Source organism: Triticum dicoccoides, chromosome 1A, assembly GCF_002162155.2.
Source record: "Triticum dicoccoides isolate Atlit2015 ecotype Zavitan chromosome 1A, WEW_v2.0, whole genome shotgun sequence".
In the NCBI taxonomy this organism is placed as follows: domain Eukaryota; kingdom Viridiplantae; phylum Streptophyta; class Magnoliopsida; order Poales; family Poaceae; genus Triticum; species Triticum dicoccoides.
Genome location: NC_041380.1, coordinates 433,926,713 through 433,944,301, shown reverse-complemented (window position 1 = coordinate 433,944,301; position 17,589 = coordinate 433,926,713). Strand labels below are relative to the sequence as shown.

Sequence of the window (17,589 nt, the reverse complement as noted above, 5' to 3'; positions counted from 1 at the left end):
CACTAAGTATCCTTACTTTTATGTCTTTTCCCTGTGCAAATCCCTGGTTGTCATCAATCCACCAAAAAGGGGGAGATTGTTAAGGCATATCTCTCTCGATGTAGTTTTGGTGATTGATGGCAACATATTTGCGGACTAACCTTGTGCTTTGAGCATTTCAGAGATTCATCCTTTGGCTCGAGACGATTTCATTCCCCTCGGAGTGTTTTTCAAGACGGTGTAGCTCTTTCGTTTCTTGTTGGTGGATTAGTTTCATAGGAGTCACCGTACTATCAAGAGGGGGTCCGTTTTGGTATGGCTAGGGTGGAATCATCACATACACTTTCGCTTCACACCCTCTGGGCCTTCCCGCGTCGTCGGAGGTCTTGTTCCCTGCTGTTTGGGCAGTGTTTAGCCCCAGCGGTAGTACCGCGGTGCCCAGCGATAGTACCGCTTGTGTGTCCTCAACAGTAGTACCACTGCGGTACCGGGCCACTACCGCCTCGACTCGAGGGGGGCACTTCTTGTGTCGGGTTGAGCGGCACTTGCAGCGTTAGTAGGTGCAGTAGTATCGCTCGAGAGCGGTAGTACCGCGCTGGGCCTGTCCGGCAGTACCGCACTGGGCCAGTCCCTCCTCTATCTTCAAGCCCTCTCTGGCTGGGCGGTAGTACCGTAATGGGGAGCGGTAGTACCGCTGGGTCCAGCAATAGTACCGCTACCCACTACGGTAGTACCGTCCTCTGCGGGGCTGTTTAGTGGGGTAACGGTTGGATTGTTCCCCCCACTATAAAAGGGGGTCCCCTTCTTCTTCGTTGACCCACCTCTTCCCCCAAAAGCTCCATTATTGCTCCAAGCTCCATTTTCACCCGATCTCTCTCTCTAGCCAACCAAACTTGTTGATTTGCTCGGGAGTAGTTCAGAAGGCCCTGATTTACACTTCCACCAAGAGATATTTGATTCCCCCACTAATCCCTAGCGGATCTTGTTACGCTTGGGTGTTTGAGCACCCTAGACGGTTGAGGTCACCACGGAACCATAGTCCATTGTGGTGAAGCTTCGTGGTGTTGTTGGGAGCCTCCGATTGAGGTGTGGAGTTTGCCCCAACCTTGTTTGTAAAGGTTTGGTCGCCGCCTCCAAGGGCACCAATAGTGGAATCACGGCATCTCGCATTGTGTGAGGGCGTGAGGAGAATACGGTGGCCCTAGTGGCTTCTTGGGGAGCATTGTGCCTCCACACTGCTCTAACGGAGACATACTTCCCCTCAAAAGGAAGGAACTTCGGTAACACATCCTCGTCTTCACTGGGTCCACTCTTGGTTATCTCTTACCTTTACTTGTGCAAGCTTATTAGTGTTACTTCTCTTGCTTGCGTGTATCTTCGTTGTTGTTGCATCATATAAGTTGCTCACCTAGTTGCACATCTAGACAACCTACTTTGATGCAAAGTTTAATTTGGTAAAGAAAAGTTAAAAATTGTTAGTTGCCTATTCACCCCTCCTCTAGTCAACCATATCGATCCTTTCAGTTTTCAAGACATGAAAGGTGTGATATGTGTTTCTTGCGAAATTCACAGGGACATGCATCTGCACCGCAGTTAATCTGCGTTCTGATTTTAAAACTTGATTTGACCAGAAATTTTCCAGAAAAATAGACGAAAATTAGGAAGCATGTGAGTATGACATAATATACCATCTTGTATTACTACTTCCGACAACCGTTCTTATACATTACATTCCTTCTACTTTTCATACTACAATTTTTGTTATTGACTATATACTTCTTCCCCTTCAACCAATCGTTCTGCTCAATCATTTTTGATTCATTGTCACTAATCATATTCTTCTTCCATTTATACTGTTCATCTTCTTCGTCGATACACTTGTCACTCTATGACTTTTCTCGTACTCTTTAGATTTGGGTCATCTGTGTTTTCCTTTCAACTGTTTGGTCATGTTCTTAGTGAACCTTCTTGATCTTCACTTCAAACCTTCTTGATCTTCACTTAAAATTGATTTTTGGGCCTTCTTAGCGAAGTTCTTGAAGATCTTTTGGACCTGCGATTTGTCATCAAGAAAGAACACCCACGTAAATCTGAAAAAAAACATCAACAATGACCAAACCGAAAGAGTTACCGCCAAGACTCTTATAAGCATTGGGACCGAGGAGATCCATGTGAAGCAGCTCAAGTGGTCTTCTCGTGGTCATGATGTTCTTCACGGGGTGACTTCCTCCAACTTGTTTTGACAAGCACTACAAAGTCTATATTTGTCAAATATAACATCTTTAACACCAAGGATATGATCACCTTTAATGAGTTTATCAAGATTTCACATGCCAACATGTCCTAACGTTCTCTAACATAACCATCCTTTAGAAGATTTAGCAATTAAACAAGTACGAGATTGGGCTCTCTTAGTGAATCAACAATGTATAGATCACCTCTATGAATGTCGGTAAAGACCATACTGTGATTATCTCAATGAAACACTTGGCAATCTACTTCGATAAATAAGACATTGAAACCAAAGTCGGCTAGTCTAGATACGAAAAGAAGATTGTAACCAAGAGATTCAACGAGCATGACATTTTGAATGGAGCTATCATTGGATATGACCACCTTACCAAGGCCAGGTACCTTACCCTTGGAGTTGTCTCCAAAATTCACATACTTGCATGGACCATCATTTTGGGCAAGCTCATGGAACATGTCTTTATCTCCGATCACGTGATTGATACATCCACTATCAAGAATCCACTCTTTTCCTCTAGATATGTAATTTCAAAGATTTGCCATGAGACTAAAATTCCTTGTAGTATTTTCACACTCATATCAAATTCTCCGTCCTCATCATAATAACCATGCTCAATGTCATCATCATCGTCATGCATGTGATCATCACCTAGTTCAAGTGATTCATTAGATTTATGACCATGACAATATTCAAGTTTATGAATTCTAATTGTTTCTGTGATGATGCTACTAATAGTTCCAAGTTCCAACATCACCCTTTGCACGCATAAGATTACAGAGCTCAAATAGACATTCATCAAATTGGGATCACTAGGCTTCATCTTATGAAAAGCAATGGACTTTTGAAGAATTTCATCTAGATTTTTTAAGAGTAATTTGGAAAGCGTTCCTCAAGATAATTCCATATAGTATATGCGCATTCAACGGTTGGCAAGCAAACAAGCACATTTCTAGGAAATCCTCTAATGATAATATCGATAGTCCTAAGATTGCGAACCATGTCAAGATACTCATCGGGTGTAGGATGCAAAGTATCACTCAGAGGTACATAAGGGCTAAGAGTATACTTGCTCAAATTATATTCATTGAAGATCTCAAGCATTTCATTTTTTCACGAACCATAAAACTCCCCATTAAGAATAGGCACTCTATGTATAAAACTCCCGAACGTAGACTCATCCATCTTCCTCAAAAGGTGATTAAACCAAAGCAATGGAGACCAATGCTATGATACCAATTGAAAGGATCGAGAAGAGGGTGATTAGACCCTTAACAAGTAAAAGTGGTAGTTTTTAGTTTCTTCAAGTTCATGTTGAGTTTAACACATGTTAAAGGGCACATAATACATTTTACACAAGCATAGCAAGAGTATGAGCAGCGAAAGAGTAAAGCATGCAAGTGCAAGAATGTAAAGGGATGGGATTGGAGTGTGCAAACGCAATGGAGACGCGGATAATTTTTGGCGTGGTTCCAATAGGTGGTGCCATCGTACGTCCACTTTGATGGAGACTTCAAGCCACAAAGGGTAACGGCTGCGCGAGTCCACGGAGGGCTCCATCCACAAATGGTCCACAAAGAAGCAACCTTGTCTATCCCACCATGGCCATCGCCCACGAAGGACTTGCCTCACTCGGGTATATCTTCACGAAGTAGGCGATCTCCTTGCCCTTACAAACTTCTTGGTTCAACTCCACATCATGTCGGAGGCTCCCAATCGACACCTAACCAATCTAGGAGACAACACTCTCCAAAAGGTAATAAACGGTGTGTTGATGATGAACTCCTTGCTCTTGTGCTTCAAATGATAGTCTCCCCAACACTCAACTCTCTCTCACAGATTTGGCTATGTTGGAAGAATAATTTGAGAGGAAAGCAATTTGGGGAAGGCTAGAAATCAAGGTTCAAATGGTAGGAATGGAATCTCTTGATCTCAACACATAAGTAGGTGGTTCTCTCTCAGAAAATGAATGATGAACGTGTAGGCACGTTTTGATGGCTCTCATCCATGAGGAAGAAGGGGTGGAGGGGTATATATAGCCTCCACGCAAAATCCAACCGTTACACACTTTTGACCCATCTCAGTGGCACTGATCTGTACAAAAATATGAACGTTAGTAATCTTGGTGAGACCGACTGGAACAACTCGGTGGGACCGATGTGCTAGGGCTTAGGGGAAACCTCATCTTGGTGGGACTGAAGTGAAGCAATAAGGCAATAGAGAATCAGTCAAGCCAACTCGGTGGGACCGAAGTGAATGCAACAAGTCACAGAGCGCTGACAAGGCCATCTTGGTGCGACCGAGATCCGTATCAGTAAGACCGAATTAACAGTGGCTAAGTCCAAATGAACTCGGTGGCTCCGGATGGGAAATGTCGGTGTGGCCGAGCTGGAAATTAGGGTTTAGGACATATGTGAATAGAGAAAGTGGCTGGGGTTTTTGAAGCAACATCGCTAAGCATTTGAGCAACAAGATCATTAAGCAACGTCCCATCTCCTTTAATAGTATTGGCTTCCCTATGGACTCAATGTGATCTTGGATCACTTAAACAAAAATGTAGAGTCTTGAGCTTTTGCCAATCCTTGTCCTTAGCATTTTGAAGGGGATTCCACATCATCTTGTCATTGCCACGTCACTGTTGAACTTATCTGGAATATACTAGATAAAACTATTAGTCCAATAAGAGATATGTTGACATTAATTACCAAAATCACCCAGAGAGCACTTGTGCTTTCAGTACACGTGAATTAGGTTTTTGACACATGATGAATAATTTTCAAATACATGATGTACAATTCTTTTAACGTGTTTGAACATTCTTTTAATACATGGTCAACCTTTTCTTAAATACATGTTGAAATATACTTTTAATGGTAATAGACATTTTTCTCAACTACGTGAACAATTTTTTACATTTGTATATAATGTTTTTGTGAATATTACAAATTTTTTTTTTGAAACGTGAGGATGTTACATTTTTTTACATTTGTATATAATGTTTTTGTGAATATTACAAACATTTTTTTTGAAATGTGAGGATGTTTCTTCAAAATATAGCATATATTTTCTGAATGGTACAAACCATTTTTGTATAGTACGTATAACATTTTTTTACATTGTATACACATTTTTTTAAAAAAAGTTGTATTTTTTGAAACACAGTCACATTTTTTTATGGTCATGAACATTTTGTTTGAAAGCTACCAACATTTTATTTTAAATTGTGCTAACCTTTTCTTGTTACTATTTACAAAAATCGAATTCAGATTTTTATTTTAAGCAAATTTATTTATAAAATATATTTATTTAAAATGTAAACAAAAATAAGAAAGAAATTATCGTGACGCCAGCACGATGTCAGCGTGACGACCCGCGTTCCTACTAGGCTGGCCCAGTACTGTGTAGCGGGCTGGCGGGCTGCCTCGCTATAAGCGAGACATAAGCGCGCCCTGTGCAAACGCGGCGAGAAGCAAAATGGAGCGGCTGCAGAGAATCTTCAGCGGCGCCACCGGGATGGGGCAGCCGGAGAGCGACTCGCCGCTGCTCGACTCCTCCGAGCAGGTCTACATCTCCTCCCTCGCTCTCCTGAAGATGCTCAAGCACGGTCAGTCGGTAACCCTAACCCTAGTCACCCCACCCCTCTCCACCCCCGGATTTGGCAAGCCAGGCTAGCGCCCGCCATGGTTCGAGATCGGTCTCACGCGCTGCTGCTGATGCAGGGAGGGTCGGCGTGCCCATGGAGGTGATGGGCCTGATGCTGGGCGAGTTCGTCGACGACTACACGGTCAGGGTGGTGGATGTCTTCGCCATGCCGCAGAGCGGGACCGGGGTCAGCGTCGAGGCCGTCGACCACGTCTTCCAGACCAACATGCTCGACATGCTCAAGCAGACCGGGAGGTACGCGATGCTTGATAAGCGATAGTAACTTGGTTCATACCTCTCCTGATTGTAGTATTCCTTCAGTCTGTTCTATGCTTAATTGTGGACACCAAAACTTCTGCTAGTGTTAGAATTCAGTTAGTCATGGCTTGCTCTGTTACATTTCGTTTCAAGAAAATCAAGTTCTAGATTTTATTCTTTTCAAAATTTACAGGTTCCTAAATGTACATAATCACCCCTCATGCAGCGCAGGATACATATCTAGATTTCTTTATGCTTACTGCCAGCCAATTGTTTTATTAATTATATTGGCCGTGGCTTTAATATATGTTTTTCTTTGGTGAATGTTTGATGATGAAGCGTGATCTTTGCTCAGTTATTTTGTACGCAAACAATTCTATTAATACATATGTTGCTTTTACAGACCTGAAATGGTGGTAGGGTGGTACCACTCGCATCCTGGATTTGGTTGCTGGCTTTCAGGAGTTGACATCAATACTCAGCAGGTCTATGCAAATGCCAGATATTTTTTGGTGTTCCTTTGTTGCATTGTAGAATCGTTGTTTGACAAACATATACCAACTGATTTTATTTTTGCCACAGTTCCATTGTGCCGCTTTGTAATTCACTAATCCATGCTCATATATCGTTTTTTACGGCATGCTCACATATCGTTTACGGTTCTCCATTTCATCGTAAAAACTATCTTTTTAAACTTTTTTTGGCAAAAAGATGCGCTGGTTGTTCTGCAGTCCCACTGTACTGTATGCCAACTCATAAAAATATATGTAATAAAAATTTAATAAACATGCATATAACAATCTAATCTGTTTAAGTGAAAGGATTAAAAGATAGCATATACTTTGTTTCAGTTGTCATATGTTTGCTGCCTAGGTACAAGTATCTCTGTGGTAGTCAACCCTGCCACAGAGGCTAGTCTAATGAGCTTCACATTTGTGTGTCTTCCCAAGTCCAAACTCTGAAGCGACTTGAGTTGAATTGTATACATCTGATCTTGAATAGAATAGGAAAAGGGAAAATGTCCCATCATAAGAGGCGGTGATAAATAAGTTCGCAACGAGCCTCAAAGCCTAATTTATTTCAAATTAAAAAAAAAACTGCTCTGATTTTACTCTTGTTTTTCCACAAAGGGCGAAATTTACTCTTATGTAAATATTTCTGCTGAATTGACTTGACTATGCTTGTGAGATGTAACATCTTAAAACTTGGACGTGCAGAGTTTTGAAGCTTTAAACCCCAGGGCAGTTGCTGTTGTGATAGATCCCATCCAGAGTGTCAAGGGGAAGGTAGTCATCGATGCATTCCGTCTCATTAACCCTCAGACCATGATGCTTGGCCAGGAGCCAAGGCAGACAACATCCAATGTTGGGCACCTAAACAAACCATCTATTCAGGTAAGTATTAGTGTACTACATAGTGCTGATCCTTCTGAACTCGTCTTTATAATTTATCATAAATGTTTGTGTTATCTCTGTGTTGCCAGGCACTTATTCATGGGCTGAACAGGCACTACTACTCCATTGCAATCAATTACCGGAAAAATGAGCTTGAGGAGAAGATGCTGCTGAACTTACACAAAAAGAAATGGACTGATGGGTTGATTTTAAAGAAATTCGACACCCACTCAAAGACCAACGAGGAGACTGTTCAGGTGTGTAGCATTCTACTTCCTACCTGCGCTCAGAAGAACAGTTTAGTTGAAGCTGCAATGTGGTTTGTTAATATTTGTGTTACCATGTGCAGGAAATGCTGAGTCTGGCCATCAAATACAACAAGGCAGTGCAAGAGGAGGATGAGCTGCCGCCTGAGAAACTAGCGATAGCAAATGTCGGGCGGCAGGATGCAAAGAAGCACTTGGAGGAGCATGTCTCGAATTTGATGTCATCGAACATAGTACAGACCCTAGGGACCATGCTTGACACAGTGGTCTTTTAGTCTGCTACTACTGGTTGTTCCAACTCTATACACAGAACTGTGTTATTTTTGTTGGTCACAGCCTGTCATAATGCAGTAAGGCAGTGCAAGAGGTTAGGGTTTTTTGTGGACGAGACTTGCCTGCTCCCCCGGCGTGTGCCCATCCGTGCTCCAGCGTACGTGGCTTGATTTGATTGGAACAAAATAAGGCCCGGCCCCATCCCCTTAAAATTAGGGGGGGAGATGATTAGATTAGAAAGAAAAGAAAAAAAAAAGACAACCGTAGGATAAAGTGGGAGCACGGATGGGAGCATGGGGAGGGAGCAGGCAAGCCGGATCCGTTTTTTGTCTGAAATGCAGGCACTACCATTGGATGTTATCTGTGTTGGGAGCCACTGTTAATCTGTGTTGGGAGGGAGCAGGCACTGCCATTGGACCATGCGACGCGGCTATCTGTTAATCTACTGTTACCATCTCCCCTGCAAAAAAGAATCAAACGGTTTTCTTGTTCAGGCTATGCATGTTGTTGTGAGAGCTTTCTGCCAGTTGCTCATTCTTGTTCTAATATACACGCTGTCGGTTTGATGCACTGTGGTAATAAAGGGAATCTGCCTGACCAAAATATTATGGCATGAACAAAGCATATAGATAATTTTTTTGTTAGAATTCAGCGCAAACCATCACTTTGTGGGGTTAGAGCATCTACAGCCTCGCGCCTCAAACTCCCCTCCGGGAGGATGCCCGGGTCACTGACCGGTCAAAAAAACCAACCCGGCCCATGCAGCGGCCTCAAGTCGGTCTCGAATGCTCGGGCTGAATGGCGCCCCTCATATCCAATCTAAATGTAGGGCGGATATGAGGCGGCCCGGGCGTGTCTGCCACATTGGAACTGACAGCTTGACCCCCGCAAAAAGTGAACCAAATCCCCCTCTAACCTATCCCTTTTCACTTGCTCCTCCGCGTCGGATCTCTGCTAGCTCCGTCGCCACCATTGCACCCGACTGCACCTTGCCCTTTATGTTCAACACATTGTGATTCAAAAAGAGCCGGACAGCCATCGATGTTCCCTTTGTGAAGAGAGAAGATTAATACTGACAGTCCATATCTTTCACAAAGAGTACAATGATGACCGAAACTTATCACTTCTGAACGACACGGCTATTTAAGTTGGTCGCCTCGCTACTCACGCAGCGAGGTAGGACTAAACCCCAAACCCCGCTGGCCCAACACAGATGTTAAATCTTAACTACGAGAAATTTATTTGGCGTTAATAACAACCCCGCCGGCCCAACACGGACTAAACATCCAAAATAATTGACACGCATGTGTTTGCATGTATTTGGTGTTTGAAAATAGTGATTGCAAATGGCAAATTTTGAGGCCCGCGCGCTCACGGATGTTTGAGGGTCCAAATTAACAGGTTGTGGCGGTAAATGCTCTTAGGAGAAGGAAAATAAATGCAATTTTCCCCCTTTGCTACTTCCGGTGGCGCAAACCGTTTGTGTGGATGTTTAGGGTACAAGTGAACCAAGTCTGTTTGCCTGGCCAAATGAATTGTAAGAGTAGAAGACTAAATTTTGGCTTACACTTCAGTGACATGGTCCAATGGCAGTGTGAAATGTAGAAGCAGAAGCGTAATGAGCAAACATGAGTTTAGATATATACTTCCTTCGTCCCAAAATAAGTGTTTTGATTTTAAAACAATTTTATACCAACGTTAACACATTTATTTTGAGACGGAGAAAATATATTGTTAGTAAATAATATACTACTACCAAAAAACGCTAGAAGGAGGGCTCGGTCCTGCGATAATGGTCCTGCGATAATGTCTAATGCAAAAGTAATGAGCAGACATCTGTTTATATATTGAGAAAATTGTAAAAAGCACAAAAAAACCCTACAAATTGGCCTACACTTCAGTGGCATGGTCCTGCGATAATGTCTAACTAGATCGGAAGCGCGCCTTGGCGCGCGTTGCCCGCTTGAGCACCGTGACCCAGCGTGTACAGATCTTGTACATTCAAGGAAAATCACAACATTCTTTCAGTACTAAGGAGCTTAGTATAGAGCGCAAACAGTAGAGATATACCAAAAGCATGGTAATCTGAGTATACTAAGTCAAAAGGATAATTAATTTGCAAGCACATGACAAAAATTTGTTCCAAAAAGCCAGTGCCAGATAGGACAAATTGTTTGCATAAAGTTTAGTAGAAAGCAAAACGATTCAAGATACCAAAGCCTAAATGTTAATCTCCAAATTCCAGAACCATACATCATCGACAACATAATATAATTAAAATAGGAGAACTTAACATATATGCCATTTCATTATTTATAAGACATAAACAGAACAAATAGTCTCATATTAAAACTATCAGTAGCATGACAAAATAAAAGGAGATTTATGTACATATCAGAACTGAGACTCTAAATCCCATGTCTCAGTCATGAAATATATTCTTTATCATATTTGAACTACCATAATGGGCTAATAATCACCGTCAATGTAGTACATCATGCCTTTCTTTTTCTTCATATATGAACTGGACTTCTCTATTAAATACTCAAATTTCATATCAACATCTCAGTCGTGAAATATATTCTTTATCATTTCTCATCGAAACCATTCCATTAGTAATTCGATGCAACAATTTTCTCTTCACTTTGTCACATTAATGAAGTACTAAAACTCTTGTACATATGTAAGGCTAACTTGCAATGACCAGGACTGCAAGCCAAATGGCAGGCTGGCTGGAGACCCCATCCGGTTCCGGCAGCAAGCTGCAAGTCAACAGAGAGAGAGAGGGAGAGAGAGGGAGAGAGAGAGAGAGAGAGAGAGAGAGAGAGAGATGTGAACCTGGAGCGGCGTGAGTAAACGGGGGCGCCCCTCACTAAACTTTCACATATTGATTAGGTCTGGAAAAGATTTTAGAACATAGATGCAATCCGACAGAGTATATGTCCTGGCAAGAAGAGAGAAGGAGGTGGAGCACCACATTACATAATTTATTAGACTAAAGAGCAATATACAATATCACAATAATTTGAAGGAGTAATTGCATGCCTAATCATGATCTCAAGAGATGTGACTCTGTACATGTATTTCTTTGATCATTTTTCATTTGAATAACCACGATCTTAAAACTACAATAGTTTGGTTTGATTATAATCAAATAAATCAACCAGCTATGCAAGTACAATAGTTATCTACAGATAGTCACCTCACGCGAGTCATAAATTTCAGGATAGGTACTTACTATATTTTCTAAGATTGGCATGCATCTTGTTAGAACCAAGGAATACATATATACGCCAGCAGCTAGTGCTCCCAGGCGACTGAAGTATGCTTATGCAACATCATGAATATCTAAATATATACGTTACTGAATATATACGATGGATTTACTCTAGTTGTCGTGGTAAAAAGTTCTAAACCTGACTTATATTCTACAAAAAATGCATACCCGATGTGATCCAATGTGTTGTTGGAAATACAATTTTTTAATAAATCATTTGACATCTCTGAACTCTATGCTCTAGCCATGATTACTATGTAATTACTAAGTTCTTAACTTTCTCTTCATTTATAATTAGAACATGGCATTACTTTGATATATCCCCACCTTGACACGGAGATCCTAAAAAAATCAGGCACATAAGCCTAAAAACAAAACAGTGGTGATTACCTTGAGAAAAGACTAATTTGACCCTTGTATCAATCAATAAACCAAATTCTACTCTAGATGGCCACATATTGCCCATTCATAATTTTTATAAGGTGTATTGACCCGGTAACCGACTTTTAGTTATATTAGGTACCGAGCATTGGTCGATGCAACATCAAAGAGCAAAATTGGTTCCTTAAATAGAGAAGCCTTTTGGAAAATTCACATGGAGAAAGCAAGGAATTTAAACCATGCTGCCAAGGTAAAGCATCCGACAACGCAGAAGGGACAACATAATCCAGAACAACAATTGTAAGCCATATTTTTTAATACAGTTGAGCCCAGAAGGGCTATTAAGCTAAGTTAGAAATAGTAGTCAGAAGTATAGAGCAAAAGCATTAAAGACTACTAAAACCAAGGTATAGTCAACCTACGGGATAATTGATCTCAAGTTGGGTGTCCAGGAACTGATTTGCATCAGGATGTGTGCCGCCTGTCCAGGAAGTGATTTACATCAGAAAGCGCAACGTGTAGTGCCTGTGTAAGGCAATGGTCAAGCGTCTCTCATAGAAGGAGCTGGTTCAACAGAATGCATCAAAATACAGTGCATAGTAAAATATTTATAATAATAGTGGTTAAGTAAAAAAGCATCAAGATTTGACAGGATAACCGATTTGCACCAAGATTCATTACATTCCAAGAGAATGGCACAGTGGTAGCCCAGGATAATCGATTTGCATAAAGATTCGGTACAAAGCAAGATTTACAATATACTAAAAGCACGGCATAATGATAACACAGGATAACCAATCTATTTGATTCTATTATGGTATAGTAATATATTTTATAGTAGACCACATATAGAGAGAGCTTTGATTGAACTCCTTGTCATGTGACTCGCTCAAGCGTGGCGATGTAACGACCTGTTCAACACTGACTGCTAAATTTTTAGTAAAATCACATAGTGCTAAAACAGTATCTAAATCGACAGGCAAACCATGGACCAGGCGTGGAAGTGCAGTGAAGTTATACAAATCCATGTTGATATTAAGGCTCTGGTTTTGATCCATGTAGCAGCCACGATCGACAGCCATGTCAACAATAATTTTCTGGTTGATCTCCCAAACAGTTCTAGTTCAATGATGTAGAAAAATTTAGACACATCTGTAAATTGACACCTTTTTGGAACTAAAGCGAGGGGTGGTCATATTTCCCGCATCTGGGATCTCGGTGATCTTTTGGACAGAGCCATCTTTCTAGATAACATTATTTTTCAAGACAATAGAGCATATATAAATTTCAGCGATCTTTCAATGCGTTTCAAAGGATGTGAAGAAAAATTGCAGAGTAGGGGGCTCACCTGCTGTTGTAGGCCTTGCTTGGAGGTGCCGGCAGACAGACGGGCTGTGTTGGCCATCAAATCCGGCGCACGCGCGAGCTCGACGGGAGCAGCGGTGCGAGAGCTTCGATGTTGCGGCAGCTCACCTCTTCTTCGTCCATTTGTGCCGGCGGCCATGCTTTTTCTGAAGACTAATCATGTAGAACTTAGAGAATAATAAATTATGAACAGACATCTTCAGAGACTAACCTTGGGTCTAGCTGCTTGTCGACAAAAGGATCACAGGAGGTGACTTTGTTAGAAGATGTGCCGACAACCTGCATACAATGATTTACAGAGAAGGGGATGAGTAAGGTTTATTTGCTCAGGACTGTGCATCAACCAATCACCTAAAGTAATTTCAATAAATAAAAATTTACATATCGACCAAGATAGGAAGCGCGCCCTGGCGCGCGTTGCCTGGCCAAGGCATGATCCAAAATAGTATAGTAGCTCAAAGCTCGACGCATCAAGTTTTTAAAAAAGAAATAGAACAAAACCTACAATTATAGCAAGTTATTTATACAGAAAGCAACACACCCCACAGGTCTTTCATAATAATTAGATCAAGTCATTTGTACATAATGAGACTGGAGGCTGAGTAATGTATAAACAACCGAAAGCCCTTTTGTGCAGCTTCAGTTGCAATAACAATAAACAGTTTTAATGGCACATACAGTACAGACTACATAGTCTGTTTCCTAGCAAGATACCCTATCCTGAAACAACTTCTGTCTGTTTATCATCAATGGGAGGAGCACACACAGAGAAGAGAAGGAGGAGGTGTTTTGTCACCAGATGATCCTTTTTGTCGGAGACAAAGATGAGGAACTGTGCTTGTTGCCGGCGTCGTCCGTCCCGCTGCAGCTGCCATCACCGCTCCAACCTGGACATGGCTGCACGCATGACAACAGGCCAAGTCAAGAAAAGGCGGCATCTCCCAAACAAAAAGGATGCATGGGAAGGAGGGGCTCACCTCGGCTTGATACCAGACCGGGGTCCGCTTGCTCCTCCTACAACGCAGAACACGTTGGACAGGGACAGAGGTTGCACAAATACTTTGCCCTGTATCTTATATGAACAACATTATAGGTACAGTCATCCGTAAAATGTGATACTTAAAAAAACATTATAGCTATGAACAACATCCTTGAAAAAGTAGAGCTACACTCAAAACATAATCATGTTACATTGATTAGCTGCTTGCATATGAAAAAGAAATGTCGGGGAGACTGTAGATAATGTCTAATGGAGAACCCAATCATACTGGTCACTCCAAATCCACAACTTGAGAAAATGTATGGAAATGCAGATATCCGTAAGAATAGAAAGCTTGAAAGGCCTTTAGAAACTGAATACAACTATAGAAGTAAGAAAAAACAATTGTAACTTCAACAGGGTGCATATATCCATCTTTACCTTCTTTTCGAGACATTCAAGCATCAAAGTGGAATTGAACCGTCAGCTGATCAAATAATCGAGATGATTAAATAAATAAGCATCTACTGATAAGATGCACAAACGAGGAGTGGAACAGTAGGAAACTTCTTGCAGACTACAATAAAGCTCAAGGTACATAACTAAACATCCATGCACGGTTAGTTATGAACAACCACTTCTGAGTTACCAACGAATAATTAACTATGTAAAACAGATTTTGGACTATCCAGTGGACTACTAAAAGAATGAAACATCATCTTTCATCCAAAAAACATCTAAATTCTAAACGACAATCATTAAGCAGGTAGAAATTTTTTATGAAGGGCAAATAACTATAGAAACACAGATGTGCACATTCTATCCATTGTTATATGTCGAAGAAAATAGTAGTACATACCACTGAAGGCAAATCAACTTTTAAAAAGGTGATGATATTCATACAGCAGTCTGTATAGGTTCTATTCATCGGTGGACAATGCAATGTGATAAAACCAGAAAATTTCATGTAAAATGGGCTTGCATATGGTTTAAAGTAACTATTGTTTGGTATTGCGGGGAGGTTTAAAGTTACTACTTCAACATATATACCAATGGTAGATCTGTTTACACAAAAATTTCCTAGATGCAACGACCAAGTAAAACAAAATGTGATAAGAAGTTTAAGGATAAGACATATCATGCATATGAGTCATCAAAAGGGAAAGCAACCATGAGAACAATTAGAATAGTCATAAGCAGATATATTGCCATCATGGAAAAGTTGTAAGGTCACAAAACATGCAGACTGGAAGAACAGAAGAACGCATTTTGTAATGATAGATAAATGTAAACTCACTCACAGTTAGTGAAGACAATATCAAATGAATTAAACCTGCAGTCAAGTGTCCAATGTATGCAGTCCTTTCTGCAAAAAGATACCGATGCGTAAACAACTTTCATATGATATAAAATAACAAGGGACAAAATTAATGAGATGATATTATTAAGTTCCACTGAAAATGAGAAGGGCAGGAAGCGTACAAATTGACAGGTTACCAACAAAGTAAAACATAGCACTAATGTTTTAGATTAAGTACAAGATCAGAACTTCACCATATGAAAAATGCCAACACTATGTCGTATACTAAATTTTCTTTCCTTCCTATATTACATGGTGTTGCTATGTATTTGGTCCACCAGAAAAGTTGGATACACTGAGGCAAACAGTAAACCAAATACTGCACTTGGGTAAAAGCTTGTCCAAAACATTACAAAGTGGTCTTAAGTTTCAAGAAGCAATGTCATCATATAAATCAGAGCAAACATTAGCATACTTTGTTTCTTTGTTATTGACTTTTTGCACAACCATACACTTGATTCTTGTTTTTTTTCTGGATGTGACTTCCCCTTGGAATCCAATGCACAAGACACTTGCATCCATTCTTGTGATAGAAACAAAATGTATCTTAGCCTTTCTCTGTTAAGCTAAACAAAAAGCTCTTTTATTTTATTTCTGCTCTATTTTGCAAAAAGCTTCATATACGTATAAATACAATCTACAGAATCACATATACTATGAATTTCTCACGATTCAACAGTTTGGTATTTTTAGAGTGTATCTGCAATCTATCAGGGCCTTGTATCACGTTAGAGCTAAGACGTGTGTTGTTGACCTGAAGCCATGACCCCTAACTCCAGCCTAGTCATATTGCATAAGGGAGAGGCGAATTGTACCTGTAAGAAACTCAAGTCCAGCTCGCCGTTCGACATGTACCGGACGCCAAAGTTTGTTAACAGTAATTCTCTCGTCACACTCTCAATCAGTTTGGTTTCATGCCTGGGAGGTCGACCATGGAAGCCATTTTCTTGGTACGACAACTTATGGAGAGATATAGGGAGCAAAAGAAGGACTTGCATATGGTGTTCATTGACTTGGAGAAGGCCTATGATAAGATACCGCGGAATGTCATGTGGTGGGCCTTGGAGAAACACAAAGTCCCAGCAAAGTACATTACCCTCATCAAGGACATGTACGATAATGTTGTGACAAGTGTTCGAACAAGTGATGTCGACACCGATGACTTCCCGATTAAGATAGGACTGCATCAGGGGTCAGCTTTGAGCCCTTATCTTTTTGCATTGGTAATGGATGAGGTCACAAGGGATATACAAGGAGATATCCCATGGTGTATGCTCTTTGCGGATGATGTGGTGCTAGTTGACGATAGTCGGACGGGGGTAAATAGGAAGTTAGAGTTATGGAGACAAACCTTGGAATCGAAAGGGTTTAGGCTTAGTAGAACTAAAACCGAGTACATGATGTGCGGTTTCAGTACTACTAGGTGTGAGGAGGAGGAGGTTAGCCTTGATGGCCAGGTGGTACCTCGGAAGGACACCTTTCGGTATTTGGGGTCAATGTTGCAGGAGGATGGGGGTATTGATGAAGATGTGAACCATCGAATCAAAACCGGATGGATGAAGTGGCGCCAAGCTTCTGGCATTCTCTGTGACAAGAGAGTGCCACAAAAGTTAAAAGGCAAGTTCTACAGGACGGCGGTTCGACCCGCAATGTTGTATGGCGCGGAGTGTTGGCCGACTAAAAGGCGACATCTCAACAGTTAGGTGTGGCGGAGATGCGTATGTTGAGATGGATGTGTGGCCACACGAGGAAGGATCGAGTCCGGAATGATGATATACGAGATAGAGTTGGGGTAGCACCAATTGAGGAGAAGCTTGTCCAACATCGTCTGAGATGGTTTGGGCATATTCAGCGCAGGCCTCCAGAAGCTCCAGTGCATAGCGGACGGCTAAAGCGTGCGGAGAATGTCAAGAGAGGGCGGGGTAGACCGAATTTGACATGGGAGGAGTCCGTTAAGAGAGACCTGAAGGATTGGAGTATCACCAAAGAGCTAGCTATGGACAGGGGTGCGTGGAAGCTTGCTATCCATCTGCCAGAGCCATGAGTTGGATGCGAGATCTTATGGGTTTCACCTCTAGCCTACCCCAAATTGTTTGGGACTAAAGGCTTTGTTGTTGTTGTTGTTGTTGTTGTTGTTGTTGTTGTTGTTGTTGTTGTTGTTGTTGTT

At 41.3% G+C, this 17,589-nt stretch overlaps 1 protein-coding gene and 1 long non-coding RNA gene across 2 annotated transcripts; one reads left to right on the top strand and one right to left on the bottom strand.

Moving 5' to 3' along the window:
• The first annotated feature begins 5,672 nt into the window (after positions 1-5,672).
• On the top strand, positions 5,673-8,172 carry LOC119277307 (26S proteasome non-ATPase regulatory subunit 14 homolog). Its single transcript, XM_037558567.1, has 6 exons — positions 5,673-5,831; positions 5,947-6,124; positions 6,531-6,612; positions 7,345-7,521; positions 7,611-7,778; positions 7,871-8,172. The coding sequence occupies exons 1-6, from the start codon at positions 5,702-5,704 to the stop codon at positions 8,060-8,062; spliced, it is 927 nt and encodes a 308-aa protein (XP_037414464.1). The 5' UTR covers positions 5,673-5,701; the 3' UTR covers positions 8,063-8,172.
• Positions 8,173-9,986: 1,814 nt separating this feature from the next.
• Positions 9,987-13,169, bottom strand: LOC119299134. The gene is made up of 4 exons (XR_005146105.1): positions 13,067-13,169; positions 12,141-12,243; positions 10,899-11,004; positions 9,987-10,052 (listed from the first exon to the last, which is right to left on the bottom strand). It is a non-coding gene; the product is annotated as an uncharacterized LOC119299134 (long non-coding RNA).
• Positions 13,170-17,589: the final 4,420 nt, after the last annotated feature.